The 16,212-nt window shown below is 38.1% G+C and overlaps 2 protein-coding genes across 2 annotated transcripts in view; one reads left to right on the forward strand and one right to left on the reverse strand.

Moving 5' to 3' along the window:
• Window positions 1-2,142, forward strand: part of LOC121734137 (ATP-dependent Clp protease ATP-binding subunit clpX-like, mitochondrial) — a 34,680-nt gene extending 32,538 nt beyond the window's left edge. Inside the window, exons 10-13 of the mRNA XM_042124562.1 lie at window positions 67-159; window positions 329-457; window positions 775-928; window positions 1,324-2,142. Coding sequence (XP_041980496.1) covers window positions 67-159; window positions 329-457; window positions 775-928; window positions 1,324-1,325 — 378 coding nt within the window. The 3' untranslated portion in view covers window positions 1,326-2,142. The remainder of the gene's footprint in view (window positions 1-66; window positions 160-328; window positions 458-774; window positions 929-1,323) is intronic.
• Window positions 2,143-2,311: 169 nt separating this feature from the next.
• Window positions 2,312-12,357, reverse strand: LOC121734272 (monocarboxylate transporter 14-like). The gene is made up of 5 exons (XM_042124765.1): window positions 11,174-12,357; window positions 5,659-6,147; window positions 3,781-3,996; window positions 3,160-3,442; window positions 2,312-2,656 (listed from the first exon to the last, which is right to left on the reverse strand). The coding sequence occupies exons 1-5, from the start codon at window positions 12,245-12,247 to the stop codon at window positions 2,487-2,489; spliced, it is 2,232 nt and encodes a 743-aa protein (XP_041980699.1). The 5' UTR covers window positions 12,248-12,357; the 3' UTR covers window positions 2,312-2,486.
• Window positions 12,358-16,212: the final 3,855 nt, after the last annotated feature.

Here is a 16,212-nt window from a genome sequence, read left to right on the forward strand (position 1 = left end):
TATAAAAGGTCAATTAACTAATTTTTTATCGAAGTTGCCATACTAATTAAATAATATTGCTTACAGGAGTTTGTAGGTCGGTTCCCTGTGCTGGTGCCGTTCCACAGCCTCAACGAGGACCTGCTCGTCCGGATACTCACTGAGCCCAAAAACGCGCTGGTAAGTCGACTCGTTGTATAGTTTTTACACGTTGGTGGTTAAAAGTCACCCAGTCTCTTTGGTTCATTGGTCGGAGGGGGGATGTCAGGTTTTTTCGTTACGTAATTTCTTGGTTCGGTCGCCGAAGCTATGCAATAGCTTATTGACTAATCGACATTTTGAACCACAGGTGGCACAATACAAGCTGCTGTTCGCGATGGACAAGTGCGAGCTGTCGTTCAGCGACGAGGCGCTCACCGCCGTCGCCGCGCTCGCCATGGAGCGCAAGACCGGCGCCCGCGGCCTGAGGGCTATCATGGTACGTCTCGCAGCGTATACCCACGTGTCTAGACGTATACGCATTAGACTAGACGTACGCACATGCGTAGACATAATATTATGTCTACGGCCTACGCATGTGCGTGCGTCATACACCGAGAACTTAGACGACGTACGCAAATACCTAGACTTACACAGGAACATACATAGACTTATATGCATGTATAGTGTATACGCACGTACTTAGACGTGTACGCGGTACGCACGTAAATTACGCAATCATTGTGTGAATCATGATCAAAAGGGGAGAGGGTTCTTAAGCAACAAAACATAAATATTTTCCCCTGTTCCCTGCAGGAGAACCTGCTACTGGAGGTGATGTTCGAGGTGCCGGGGTCGGACGTGCGCGGCGTGCACGTGCACGAGGGCTGCGTGCGGCGCGGCGAGCCGCCCGCGCTGCGCCGCCGCCAGCCCGACCGCCAGCACTGGCCCTCCGTGCGCGCCACCAACTGTACGTACATACGCACACGCGAACGCATATTTGTGGTCGAGCTCCGAGGCACTGGGGCTTAGCCTGACATCAGATTTTCCAATAGAGCTGCGTTGCGAATAATTCGATCCAGCAGAATCGCCGCACCGAGAACGATTCTCGAACGTGTAGCTCACGCAACTAGTAGAATCGTTTTAAGCATTTGCATAAGTGTAAGCATGTTCAAAGCATTATACACGCAATAGCGTCTCCTTAAGAAGCGTAAAGTAACATATCTTACTAAATGAGCGTCACATTTTACTTTTTCATTTTGCAGCATGATAAATTTAATTTTAGCGCAGGTAGCGTTATAGCGCGTTATCGTTTCCTTATTAGCGATGAGTATATTAAATAATTCGTCATAATTTTTTTTTCAGGAACAACGCCGAAGTATCTCCATCCATCCGACAAGCGGCAGAGTGAAGTGCTGTGGGGACACCCCACGACACGACCAGAACGCGCTCAACTGACGGAGATTATACACAGTAACACCCGAGTATAAGAACATGTAATATAGCCAGAGTTTCCATACTACATATAGACGACCGCCCGCGACGCTGGCCGGACAGTAAAGTTAAACGCCTGAGTGGGGGCGGCTCAGCTAGCGTAAGAAATCCGTTCAAACGTAACCTAAGCTCATACGATTACGGGGCGAGCCGAAATGTAAATTATTATTAATAATTTAATGTTTTGTACGTGGCGACCCCCGTCCTGTCATCTCATTTTAGTCATTAATTTTTTCTGTAAAAAGTTTGACGAATTGCAATAACGAGGCATTTATGGAAGCCAGTTTATCGGCAATTTATTTTTACGAAATTAAAAAATATATATAAAAAATACATGGACCTAGTCCACTGATCTTACTCGTAGTTCCTTTGAAAAAAGTAAAATTAATGTTAACGCTACCGCAACATGTGTGATGTAAATTACTGTAAATAATTATAGAGAAGTAATATATTTAAGGTTCACTAGGTAAGGTTTTTCGCCTAAATAAATTAGATTTTTTCGGCTGGCAATACTGAACCTGAAATTGACGTTTTATTTTTATGGTTATAATTTTATTTTTTATTAATATCTAAATGGGGCGCTGCGACTGCGACGAGTCGACCTCACACGCGCTGCCGTCGACGGAACTGCGGTCGCTGCGCTCGCGTAGGATAAGCCTATTTTCGAAATAAAATAAAAAGAAAATAATTAATATTTTTGTTTTAATTGTGATTCCAAAAATAAATAAGTACATTGTAAATATTTTTATAGGTGTCTAACGAGGAAAGGATAGGCTTTTTTGGAATGTGTTGTTCATGACTTTCAAGCGCCTTTACAATATTACTTATATGTATAAGACAAGGACAAAACATAGCTTGACCTCTTTAATTTCTTTAGTAATGCCCTGTTTCGAACGTTTTCTGACTGGATTTAATTTATTTTTAAGCGCTTACGCCAAAATGTTTGACCAATCAACAATTATGTTTAACAGAAAAGGTCTTCTTCCTCCCTAACAGATAAACTCATTACCGAAATAAGCGGGTATATTTATATTTTACACATTGACAGTAGTTTGAGCGTCGTCGTTGAGTAGCGGCGCGCGGCCGCAAAGGCGCACGTTGCGCGTGTACGGTATGACGGCGACGCACGCCGCCGCCGCCGCGAGCCACGCCCCGCCCGCGTAGAACGTCGCGTCCCAGCTGCGCGTCACGTCGTATAGCAGGCCTGGGAGGTATTTTGTTGTTAATTTATAATTTTAGTTCAAATAATAAAAAAGACCTATAAGGCTGCATTTCCACCAGAGATGCGAGGAATGTGTGTTTGAGAACCAAAAAAACTCCTCATTTACGTGACCTCGCCGAGCGCAGCGATTCTATTGGACCTTAAAAACACATTCCTCGCAACACATCTCTGGTGGAAACGCAGCCTTATAAAGTGACAAATATATTACAACAAAAACTCTTTTACAACTTACAAACCCAACACTAATTACTAAAGGTGGTCTGATGGTCTGCTACTTTTGAATCTAGAAATAAGGTCGAAAAGTTATAAATCGTGTCTATCTTCAACTGACCATTTACATTCTAAAGAAATCCCAAAAAAGTAGGTAAACCTATATATGATACCTAACTATTATTTTAAAAATTATTAAACATTAGAGCCTAGCTCTGCGTGCATAATATTATAATATTTCGGTTCGTTATTAAATAGGTAAAGTTTATAAATACCTCCTAGAGGTGGTCCAAGCAGATGCCCTAACCCCTGGCTCAGCAGAATAAACCCGTAGCCGACCGTGAAGTGATCTATCGGCACCAGCTCGATGAGTATAGCGGGGGTGTAGGAGTAGGAGCTGGCGTATGTGAGGCCGAACAGAGCGGACACCGCCGCGAGACCCCAGTAGTTGCGGACGAGCGGGTAGACGCCGACGCAGACGCCGCAAGCGCAGAGACACACCGCGTACGCCTTCGTCACGTTCAGCCAGGGCTGGTCGCCCGCCCAGCCGAGGACCACCTGAAAGACCAATAATATTAAAAACGTATGTTGTGTTAATTCAATTATTAACCAGAAAGCGCTTCCCTTTTTTTTCATGAAGAAGGGAGAGTGGTGACTGGCTGCTTATAATTTTGCACGATTGTAATAAATAGCTCCAGTCACCACTCAGCAGGAGAATAACTTTTGGGGCTTTCAAAGAAAAAACTATAGTGCGTTGATTTGTATAGAACCTTTTTACGCTGTGTCCACGTGGTACGCCCCTGGTTATGTTTTTTTTTGGGATTTTTTTTCTACTTCTATATTTTCTGTAAAACCGAAAAAAGTTACGTCAAATAGTAATTTGAAAGTTTACTCACAATCCCCACCGCACTCGCTATACCGATGATACTAATCATGAACGCACCGCCCTCAATATTATTATCCGTCATGTATGACTTGAGGTAGAAGTAGGGTATGATGGCCCACACGGACAGGATCAGCGACGCCACGTTGAACATCAGGAAGTGGAACTCGGTGAACATTCGAATATCGAACACGGATTTGAACGCGTCCGATATCCGGGTGTACCATCTCTGGAAGATAATCAAAAGGGAGTTGTTTCTTCATATATATTTTTGGAAAATGTTGCCCTTGGTTAACCTTTATGGCTATGGCCGATTTAATTCAATTTAATTGTATTATTTTAGGTGCTTCGTTGGATCTTTTGCAGAGTACCTATACTTCAACGTAAATGTAATTTAAATAGTATCTAAATAATTGAAGACATATTATTTGATAAATGTGACTCTGGTTGTGTCCGAAATAGGCTAATAATAATTGTAAAGTAGGACGAAATAGGAAGATGATACTGAATGTAGAGGCGAGTCACCTATTCTCTAATAATTTACATTAGTATTTACTGTGTAAACAGCGACACTCGTTATTGAGTGTATTAGTAAACATCATGTAATCGTGTTACTCAACAGCAACATTTTATTGCCCTAGGCCGATTCAATATAAGTACCTATAAAGTATACTACTAGATACTAGATGAGATTCGTTTGTCGCGCGAGAACTGTACATTTTTAGGAATGCATCTGACCCTAACTTGACTAATCTGTAAGGTCTAGAAAACAGATTTTTTACACAAGTGACTTCAGTTCATGAAGATTATGTTCAAGACGAAAACACGATTACTAAAAAAATGCTCGATAGTTTATTTTATACAAAAAAACCTTGTTTTAGACAAATTTTTGCTTGGATCTTCGAAGTTTGTTGTCTTTTCTTTAATATTTTTTAATATTATATAAAAAGGCATTGATAAAACCTAAATTTACTCAAAATACTTTTTTCATAATCATTATAGTTCGACTTTTATTCAAGTAAAACTAACTTGGCGATGATTCCGCGCCGTCCTTTTTCACCTGGCATATGATAGACGGGCGTGAGTGTGAAGAGAGAAGGACGATGTTTGATTTTTTGGGTCAGTAGTGGATAAAAATTAAAAAGTATTCTATGTCCTTTCCCCGGGTTCCAAAGTGTATCCATACCCAGAAAAATCGTTTTAGCGGTTTGGGTGTCAAGAGGTAACAGACAGACAGACACACTTCGTGTTTATAAGGATAGGTTAGGTTGTGGATGGATACAAACATTGCATTGGTCTAACATTTAAAATTTAGTTTTTAGGCTCTTTCTCAGATGCTAGCGATAACAATAATAGCTGGGATGTCGTATGTAGAGTTGTTAAATTACCATACCACATAATATTAGATTTAAGTTTTTTTAATATGGTGTAAACCACACACCTCGTTTTACACCTGTTACGTAAATATTTCTCACTAGACGTTCCGTGCGGCTTCGCCCGCGTATATCAGATATTTCACAGACAAATTAGTCCACAACAAAATAGCCTATGATCCTTCACGTGGTCTACTTCTTATCTGTGCCAAATAACAGAAAAATTGGTCCAGTAATTCGTGAGATAAGCCCTTTCAAATAATTTCAACCGTTTTTTCCACATTTTCCTCTATTTCTTCGCTCCTATTAGTCTTAGCGTTATAAAATATAGCCTATAGCCTTCCTCGATAAATGGGCTATCTAACACTGAAAGAATTTTTCAAATCGGTCCAGTAGTTCCTGAGATTAGCGCGTTCAAACAAACAAACAAACTCTGCAGAATTATAATATTAGTATAGATAAGTAAATAAGTAATAAGTATAGATTATAATATTAGTATAGATATGTAAATGTCTTACCTTTTCATCATCGGTATCAGAATGTAGCGACCACGTGGAGTTCCTGTAGATGTCGGGCAGCGAGGCCGCTCGGAGCTTGTACTTGGGAATGTTCATCATGGCACTACGATGCATAATCGTGTTTCTGTATAGCGGCATGTTCCTGAAGTAGGAGTGGTCGGTCGACAACTGAGAGAACCATCCGTGCGATACTTTTGGCTGCTTCTCTATCTCACGTTTTGAGTCCCGTTTCACAGATTTAGCTTTGTCTTCCACTGTTGTTGTTCCATTAGCAACATTAGGTTCCTCGGTAATTTCGTGGTTTTGTACTTCATTCTTCTCTTTTGGTTTTTCCGCTAAAAGTGTAACTTTCAGTGACACTCGTTTGTTGATGTTCGCCGGAGCTTCAACGTCAGATTTCCGTCTGCTGATGATGTGCGAGTAGTTGTGAACTAGGATGTTGTATAGAGACTTGTTCGACATAAGTTTGTCGATCACCTCCGCTGGCACCTAAAACAAATTGATCATCATTGGAAAAGTTTAAAGTCTTTTTATTCGACTTTCACTACATTGACCCATCGCTATTCGTTTCTATTGTGAACATTGTATTTATCACTTGCGCATACTACCTCTACATAATAAATTATATAATATACGTCATACGTCGCTATCGTATTTAACTAAATAGTTGGGTGAATTTCCCAATTGACTTTTCTTTTGTCTTCGTTGAAATTACTATTAAAAAAAGGGAATATTGTTGTAAATTATTTGTTTTACTATTCAATGGGTAGCTATAGGATTGTGGCAAAAATATAATATGCCTAGGACTATTACAAAGCTAGAAATAAATAACTTGAAGATCTATTTTTATCAAATCGGTGCTGTCCCTCTACATTTTTTACAAACAAATCGCTTACATACTAGAAAATATGAATAATTTAAGGGTATAATATAATATATTATTTCGTAGAATATGAGTTAATCTATTATTATATACTATATTTTATTACATAATTAACGATTATAGTTACTTAGAGGCACAAATGTACTTGTCCTGATAATATTTCCTAAAAAGTGCGTTTTTTCTCACGTCGCTGCTCTCATATCGGTGTAATCGGTGGTCATTTTAACCACCGATATGATAATTCGTCGGTCGCGGTCGCTCGCGGCAACGATCCGAAAGCCACCTTAATTTACACCGAAATTATAAGAAAAAACGAATCGGTGTCTTAAATCTAATATCGGTGTTTGGAATCATGACCAACGCACAATTTTGTCACATCGGTGGATTGCTTTATCATATCGGTTGATAATTTTACCATATCGGTGAATTGTTTTATCATATCGGTTGATCTAGTGACATTGACTCACATAAGGAATGTCAGGTTATAGATATCAATAATTTAGATTTTAAGGTATCCACAATGAAAAGAGATAAGTTCTTCTTATCTAATTTTTATAAACGACGTATAGCCAAGTTGCTATTTAACTTTTTATATATAAACCCAGCCAAGTTTTTGGCTTCCCCGACTACTGCTTTTATTGAGCAGAATATTAGTCATAGTGTTAACGATTTGGAATATGTTCCAAATATTTATTTAAATTAGATAATAAGACAATGGAGGACATCTCTTGCACAAATGAATTAAGTTCAAGTCTAAATGTTGAAAATCCTACCAATAACTTGATAGACTCAATTAAACTGAGGAAAAATAAATGTAATTTGATTAATCTGGTGCATCAGAATTTACAAGGTATGGTAGGTAAAGAACTTGAAATTGAGTTATTTTTAAAGGAATTTAACATTGATATTATGTGTATATCTGAACATTGGTTCAGATCACATGAACTCATTTTCAATTTCAATGATCACCAGATAGCAAGTTCGTTCAGTAGAGAAAATGCCATTAGAGGAGGCTCTCTAATTTTAATCAGAAACAATTTGAAGTTTAAGGAACGTAAGGATATCGTGAGTCTCTCTACTGAACGAATAATAGAGGTGGCCTGCATAGAGCTGAGCCATCTAATCATTGTGGGCGTATACAGGCCTCCATCAGGGTTATACGATTCTTTTGAAGTAACAATGGAACAAATTTTGTCAAAAATATGTGCATCTAATAAAAAGGTTATTATATGTGGTGATTTTAACATTAATTTATTAGATTTAACCTCCACTACTGTTAGATTCACATCTTTATTTCAATCGTATAACCTTTACAGTTTGTTTCAGGAACCTACAAGGGTCTGTGAGACTACAGCCACTTGTATTGACAACATATTTACTAATCTTATTCCTGATAAAAAAGAAATAATTAATAAGCTAAGTTCTGATCACTGTGGACAAATAGCTTCTTTTAATATGAAATGTGACAGTGACGCGAAGAAAAATCTTGTGTTTATTCCTGTGACCACAAAACGTATTGAGCAATTTAGAAGTAAATTAAATTCAAATATCCATTTATTGGATAGGTCACATAGCTCTGATGAAGCTTTTAATAAATTATTTAAGGTGATAAGAACTCAATTTAATTCAATATTTACTTCTAAAACAGTTAGAAACAGTAATAAAAAAACTAAATTTATTGAATGGGCAACAAAGGGGATTAAAATTAGTAGAAAAAGATTATATGAACTATATGATGAAAGGTGTAATAACAATAGTGAAGTATTTAAAGCATATGTTAAAAACTACTCAAAAACCTTTAGAAAAGTTTGCAAAGCTGCTAAAGCCCTGTACATAAAAAACAAAATTAAACACTCTCAAAATAAAATAAAAACAACATGGCAGGTTATAGCTGGTGAGACTGGAAATGTATCCTGTCGCAGCTCTGATTTTGAACTATACTTTGAAAATAAAAAGATTACTAATGATCAAGAAGTTGCGACGGTCTTTGAAAAGTTTTTTGCTGACATTCCGGTCTCAACGACTAAAAATTTAAATTCTTCACCTGAAGCTGCCGAAAAGCTACTCAGAGACAATGTAAAGGAGTGTGATGTCAATTTTAAGTTTAGAGAAATTAACCCCAGAGATATTATTGATACCTTTAAATTGTTGAATATTAAAAATACTGCAGATCTCTGGGGCATGTCTACAAAAATTATTAAATCAATAATTGATATCGTAGCTCCTCATCTAGCAATGATTTTTAATAACTGCATAAAAAATGGTGTTTTTCCTGACTTGATGAAGCATAGCAAGATTGTTCCTTTATTTAAAGCCGGGACTAAATCGGATCCCACTAATTTCAGGCCTATATCGATTCTACCGACCTTTAGTAAAATATTTGAAAAAATTATTTTAAAACAATTACTAGTGCATTTTAATTCAAATAATTTGCTGCACGATAACCAATACGGATTTACTAAGGGTCGATCCACAACGGATGCTGGTATAGGACTTCTTTGTAGTATTTTTGAAGCTTGGGAGGAGTCGCAGGATGCCTTAGGTGTGTTTTGCGATCTCTCCAAAGCCTTCGATTGTGTTGAGCATGCTACATTGATCAGGAAACTGCGCCACTACGGCATAAAGGACTCTGCTCTCAGCCTTTTGACTTCTTACCTTAAAAATAGGACTCAAAGGGTTGAGGTAAATAGTAAAAGGTCCAATGGAACCAAAATAGAATTAGGTGTCCCACAGGGATCTATCTTAGGCCCATTTCTTTTTCTCATCTATATAAATGACTTACCTTATCTAGTAAAGGATAATAATAATGAGATAGTGCTTTTTGCTGATGACACTTCACTTATTTTTAAAGTGAAGCGACAACAGTCGAACTACGACGAGGTAAACAGTGCTCTCTCAAAAATAGTACATTGGTTTAATGTTAATAACTTACTTTTAAATTCTAGTAAAACTAAATGTATAAAGTTTACTTTGCCCAATGTTAGGCAAGTCCAAACCAATGTGCTATTAAATGATGAGAAGATGAATTTGGTAGATAACACTGTATTCCTAGGTATTACACTTGATAGTAAATTACAGTGGGGTCCTCACATTGCTAATCTAGCAGGTAGGCTCAGTTCTGCAGCATATGCAGTCAGAAAAATTAGAGAAATTTCTGACGAAGACACGGCACGATTAGTATATTTTAGTTATTTTCATAGTAGGATGTCATATGGAATCCTTTTATGGGGAAACGCTGCCGACATTAATACAATATTTGTGCTGCAGAAGCGAGCCATACGTTCTATTTATAAAATGTCTGCTTTAGAATCTCTGAGAGATAAATTTAAAGAAATTGGTATTCTAACTGTTGCTTCTCAATACATTTTGGATAATGTAATATATGTTAGAAAAAATATAAATAAATTTAAAGTTAAAAGTGACATTCACTGTAGAAATACTAGAAATAAGCACAAGCTGGACATGCCAGTGATCAGACTTAGTAAAGTCAGTAAATCTTTTAAAGGTCAATGTATACGCCTTTACAATAAAATCCCAAAAAACGTTCAAAATCTTTCCATTAATAAATTTAAAAAAGTAGTCAAAGAGCGTTTGTGTGCCAAAGCTTATTATAAGGTCAATGATTTCATAGAAGATGGCACATCTTGGGAGTAGGATGGCTTCTTGCAAGGCTACTTCTACATTATTATATTATGACTTACAATTATGTATGTTGACATTGTATATAATATTAAGTTACAAAATTGTAAACTTTATTTTAAAAGAATAATTTTTCTCTCACTTTTTTGGTAAAAAGTGGAACCCGTGCGAGTTTCTTACGCCGGTTCTTCTCGCCGGGGTAGTTCCCGAACCGGTGGTAGGCATCAGGTAGACATTCTGAAAAAATTTGATTCAAATTTACTCAGAAATAAAACATTTTTTATTTTATTTATTTTATTTTTATTTCGTTAAGTATACAAAGAAATTACAAATGCGAATGATAGTAAAAATGAATGGATGTAAGGATGTATGGGCCATTTAAAGTTTTTACATTATTTTTCTTTTCACATCTAGTTCATTTTAATAAAGGCAACGATGATATATTTTATTATCTTATTTATTCTATATCCCTACAACAAACAGGACTGGATTTCCCAAACCACTTTTTTGCGCGGCAAGGCTGAAAGCTATCTTATTTTTTCAAGATATCGTTTTCATTTTTGATTTTAAAAGTAAAACATAACGCTTACAATTTGGGCCTATCTATATATATTTTTTTTAAATAATTATTATTTTCCAAGAAAATAAACATATTGTAAAACATTTTAAAAATATTTTAATTTTTTTAAGCACCCTGTTCTTGATCAAAATAAATACATACTTAAATATAATATTAAAAAATAATATTATCACATCGCTGGATTAGTATGTAAATTTGGGAACATTTTGTATCCTAAAGAATACATAAAACCTGAAAAGTATATAAAATGTGTATCAATAAAAAAGTTCACCGACATGATAAAAAAAGGTCATTTGTTGAAATTGACCCAATTATTACATTTACACGATGCAGGTCGTAAGCGCAATAGTCATGTTTATGGAACTGTTTGTCTAAAAACATATTACTATCTTATAAAAAATATTATTACTTACCCTTTCATTTTGTCGTAAATATGTCGGCAGGTCGACGTCGGAGTTGATTCTCTTGTGCGCCTGCTCGGCGTTCATCTGCGTCGTCGCCTCCAGCTGCTCGGCCACCGCCAGCGACGTGGTCAGGGTCGCCAGGATGTACTCCGGGCTTCTCCCGCTCTTGAGCAGGTCGTTCAGCTCCTCGGCCGTGAGGTAGACCGAGTCCATAGACCGCGACGAGATCGATCCCGCACTCGAGGACTTTCGGGACCTCGCCTTTTCTCGCTTCCTCTCCCTTTTCTCCTTGACGATCAACCAGTCCGGGTCCCTCATGAGCGCGCCGCAGACGCACATGTTCAGAATGGTTCCAGCTAGTAAAACGAGGGTGTTCCTCCAGTCGTACAGCTGAATGAAGTAGCTGGTCATCGGCGAGTAGACCAGCGTCCCGAAGCCGATGCCGCACGAGGCCAGCGACACGGCGAGAGTCCGCCGCTTGTCGAACCAGAACGCCACGGAAACGACGCACGTCACGTACAAGATGCCCATCGAAAGTCCGCTGATAACGCCCAGAGTCAGGCACAGGATTTCGACGGAATTGCTCAGCGATGCCAGCAGGAACCCTGCCGTAGATAGGATACTGGCCACTATCGTCATGAGTCTGCACCCGTACCTGTCGACTAGCGCGCTCATGATCGGCCCGGAGATCAGGGGAAGCGATATAAACAGGCTCCCGATAAGGGACGTTTTAGATTGCGACTCCTCGAAGTAGTTGGTGAATTCCTCGTGTAGGACGCCGAAGGAGTAGGCGAGTCCGTCCGCGCAGGCCGACGTGGTGAAGGCTGCGAACACCACCACCCAACCCCACCCCCCGTCCGGGATAGGGGGAATCTTCTCCTCGCCTTCGCTGGAGAATATGCTGTCTTGATCGTCCAAGTCAAACTTCACTCGCTCCACTGCAGAGGACGCTTCTTTTGGGCCCTCCACAGGAATGCTAGTTTCGGACTTGACAGACTTTATATCCCTGCTGCAGTCTTGGTGTGGATTGTTACCGGTTTCGATTTTCGTCTCGTTGACATCATTTATTTCGTTTCCAACCATGTTTCAGTAGCTCTTGAATTTTGTATAATCTCATAAACGTTTGATATTTGTGAGAAAACTACTTAAATAAGTATGCATACTACATTATAAAACAACGTATTAGGTATGTTGATTATTGCCTGCTTAACTATTACTTATAATCTTCAATTAATTGTAGTTTTACTTGTAATGAACCAAAACATAATAAGTATTAATTTATGAAGACATTAGACAACTATAAGGTTTACTGAGCACGTAAAAAGTTCACCAACCAACCTCACAGGTGGGTAAACAAGTGACGAGACTCACACACACGAACACGTCATGTGTGTTACTGAATGTGCTACTCAAACTTGTGCTATTTATATAATTTTGCTAAATGCTGTAAAGCCCGGTAGGGTGACCATGTTAACATTTGCTATTGGAGATAATTGTCGTAAACAAAAAGAACCACTAGATGTGTACAAATTATCTTCAATTCTGTAGCTATGTACGATCAGTTTATAAAATTTAAATTCAATTGGAAATAAGACTATAGGTATTAATCCCACTTAAGTATCTACCTATGTCAATCTAGATTCATCCAAGTATAGTGTGTCACGACTCACGTGTGCTATGCTATTATCATTTTCATCCAATTGTAGGTACGAAAAACGAGTCAGAGATATTAGCAGCTGTTAATAATGATGATTTAGATCAGAGGTTCCCAAACTCCTTTGTTTCGTAGCTACTAATCCACGAAACTTGCTATTATTTTAAGTAACAGTCGTTGTGCTTTTTAACAAATTAATTATCAGCCTATGCCAGGGATGGCGAACCAATGGCACGCGTGACGCGACATTAAATTTTGAGCACGTCAATGATCACAAAATTATTTTATAATGGCACGTCTATGACATCCCTATAGTTTTGAGTTCTAGCACGTAATTCCCGCGTTGTTAGCAAGGCTAATAGGCAGAGTTCTACAGATTTTAGAAGTAGTTTCTGAACTTCTTATAACATTGGCAGCCTATATATTCATAGGAGAAGTCAAGTCGGGTCACCAAATAATTTTTTTTTTTTCACGCAAGCGTAGACCTCTGTCGGGCTCCCGTGGACCCCTGGGGGTCCACATGGACCACTTTGGGAATCAATAATTTAGATGATGACTACTAAAAGACTTTAGTCGTAAATTAGGTCCTTGGAGCACATGCCTTTCACTAAGTAGTCGAGCATGAGATTTGAAAATTGCTCTTACTAAATTACACAGCAGCTTCAGTACAGATAACTGACAATAGTTTAACTTACAAGTAGGTATTATGTAGACTGATGATAGCATTGACGCCAGTTAAGTTTACTCAACCTTTCTATACATACATACATACATATAAATAAAATTGAAGTGTCTGTTTGTAATATTAAAAGAACCGTGTTTTACTACATCCATATGAATCTATACAGGGTGTAACAAAAACAAGTGATAATACTTTAGGGAGTGTACGTGTTCCTTGTAGAGAGTTCGCTGTGAAAGTAGCAGCGCTGAAAGACCAAAATTTTTTTTTACTTTTGTATGGGGAAACTCGTGACGCTCGGGCCCTTGCCCATACAAAAGTGAAAAAAAATGTTCGTCTTTCAGAGCTGCTACTTTCACAGTGAACTCTCTACAAGGAACATGTACACACCCTAAAGTATTATCACTAGTTTTTGTTACACACTGTATACGATACATACTTACACCAAAACAATTTTTTTTTTTTAATTTGTCGTATGTCTATCTGTTTGTTCCGGCTAATCTCTGAAAAGGCTGGAGCTATTTTGCCGGGACTTTTTTTGGTACATAGCTTGTAGTAAGGTGTAACTTAGGCTACTTTTTAACCGACTTCCAAAAAGGAGGAGGTTATTTTCATATTTGTTAGCGGACTATCCATCTTTGTTATTATACTATGTTGACGCGGATGAAGTTGCGGGCAACAGCTAGTCTCTAATAAAATAACACGAGGACGTGTTTATTCAAGCTCGTAAGAACTGTGTAAATAATATTGTTTAATTAGGTTTATTCGCTAACAATAAGCTGTAAACTTAAATATACCTACGCACAGTATAATAACGTCTACTGAAATAAAACTACCTAACTACTATACCAAACTCACTGCCATAAAGTTAATATACCTAGCGGAATAGAGAAACAAAGGCCTGAGCAAGAGAGATGTCACTATCAGTAACACTGCGTGGTAAAAAGAGACGTGTGATACATGACAGCAGCACTCTTTTTTTGACGTCCAGTCGGCGCGTGCCGCACGTTAACAATTTAATCTCATAGAATTCATGTTCAATTATGCTTGTGTAAGTGTATACGTACCACTGACCTCTATAATACACTGGACAGGCGATCGCTATCAATAAAATATTCCTATTTGAAAGTCGCCATATTGGCGCTGATTGCTACGTGAAAGCAGCAGTGAGGGTACTTGGAACTACTATTTTGCAAATGGCGGTTGTCATTTTCTATATAAATTAGTTCACAGTACGCTCACCGCGGCGCTTCAAATTAGGGTTGCTGAGGATTCCTCTTCCGCTTCCTCATAATGAGGAAGTTCCGCAATATTTTGGGTTCCTCAACCGTTACCGCATCCTCTTAAATAAAATTAAAAAAATCCTCTTCCGCTATCGCTTCCTCAAAATTTAAGAGGAATTTATGAGGAATTTCACTGCGCATGCGCGTCGCGTATCCAATCATGGAAACGCACACGCCAGAGCCAGATAATTGTATCATTCACTCATCTTTTTTTTTGTGTGCGTTGTTGTGTATGTTTAGCCTGGGAAAATTAAGGAATTCAGACCGACTAATTCGTGTAGTTTTGAAAGTTGGTACAGTCGTTCCTAATGGTGTCCAGATGAATATACTAAGTCTCCAAGGGTGGGTCAAGAGCCGGCGGTGGGGGAAGGCTCTTCCTGAAAATAATAAAAAATAAATAAAATTAGAGACTCTATTTTGAAGGAGGAATGGGACTACGTTTCGCCGATTCACTATATCTGTATCTAGGTACAGTTAATCGAGGTAACGTATTCCCGTGATTCCTCCTTCAAAGTTGCTCCTATCTAAATTTATTCTTTTTAAATATCTTCAGGAAGAATGAGTCTATACCACTACGTTTTCATTTTATCGTAAACATCTTTTAAATTTATTTTATGGTCGGTCGATTGACGGGGTACGGGGCATTCATATTTTTGCAATTTTTAAGGGTCATATTATTTTTATTTATTAGTAAATTTAGAAAAAATCTAACGTAGCTTTAACAGATCATAGTATTGTATAAAAATCATTCGTCTAAACGCATTGTCCAGGGGGTAAATTGGGGAATACGTTTGAATGGAAAAACAGTGCGAGCGTACCCTTTTAATACTCTGTATTTCCTAAAGTAATGATCGTACAGTAAAAATGTTTGAACGTAAGCTGTAGTAAATTTAATGTAGATAATTAATGTAGAAGTCACTAAAGAGATATTTTAAATAATTTTCGAGTCACAAGCAAAAACTTTGAAAAGGAGACCTTTCCCCCCTCCCCTTACCGCCGGCTCTTGTCCCACCCTCGGGGACTTTTAGTATATTTATCTGGACACCTTTAGGAACAACTGTACCAACTTTCAAAACTACACGAATTATTCAGTCTGATCGACGATTTTGAAACTTCTTTCTTAGACTAGTTACTGAACTCCTCCTTAATTGCTGGACCGATTTTGATGATTCTTTATTGTGTGTGTTTTGAGAATGGTTTAGATTCATAGTTTGGTCCACTGGAAAGTGCCCTTTTAATGAATTTTTGAGTAATGTACCTATGTACCTAGTTATGTACAGACAGGACAAAGACTTTTGGGTTAGGTCCGCTAGTATTTATAATTTCCTTTCATCCTCTTCCTCATCCGCTTCCTCATCCGCATCCTCTTCCTCAAAAAATATCCTCTTCCTCATCCGCATCCTCTAAATTTGCGCGTGAAAATTCCTCTTCC

This window comes from Aricia agestis, chromosome 15, assembly GCF_905147365.1.
Source record: "Aricia agestis chromosome 15, ilAriAges1.1, whole genome shotgun sequence".
In the NCBI taxonomy this organism is placed as follows: Eukaryota; Metazoa; Arthropoda; class Insecta; order Lepidoptera; family Lycaenidae; genus Aricia; species Aricia agestis.

Bases quoted from the DNA above. Each gene is read 5' to 3' on its own strand.
- LOC121734272 (XM_042124765.1), bottom strand. From the start codon at position 12,247: ATGGTTGGAAACGAAATAAATGATGTCAACGAGACGAAAATCGAAACC. The intron at 3,997-5,658 runs GTAAGACATTTA...ATTATCTTCCAG, and splicing joins CTGATACCGATGATGAAAAG to AGATGGTACACCCGGATATC. The intron at 3,443-3,780 runs GTGAGTAAACTT...TTGGTCTTTCAG, and splicing joins TAGCGAGTGCGGTGGGGATT to GTGGTCCTCGGCTGGGCGGG.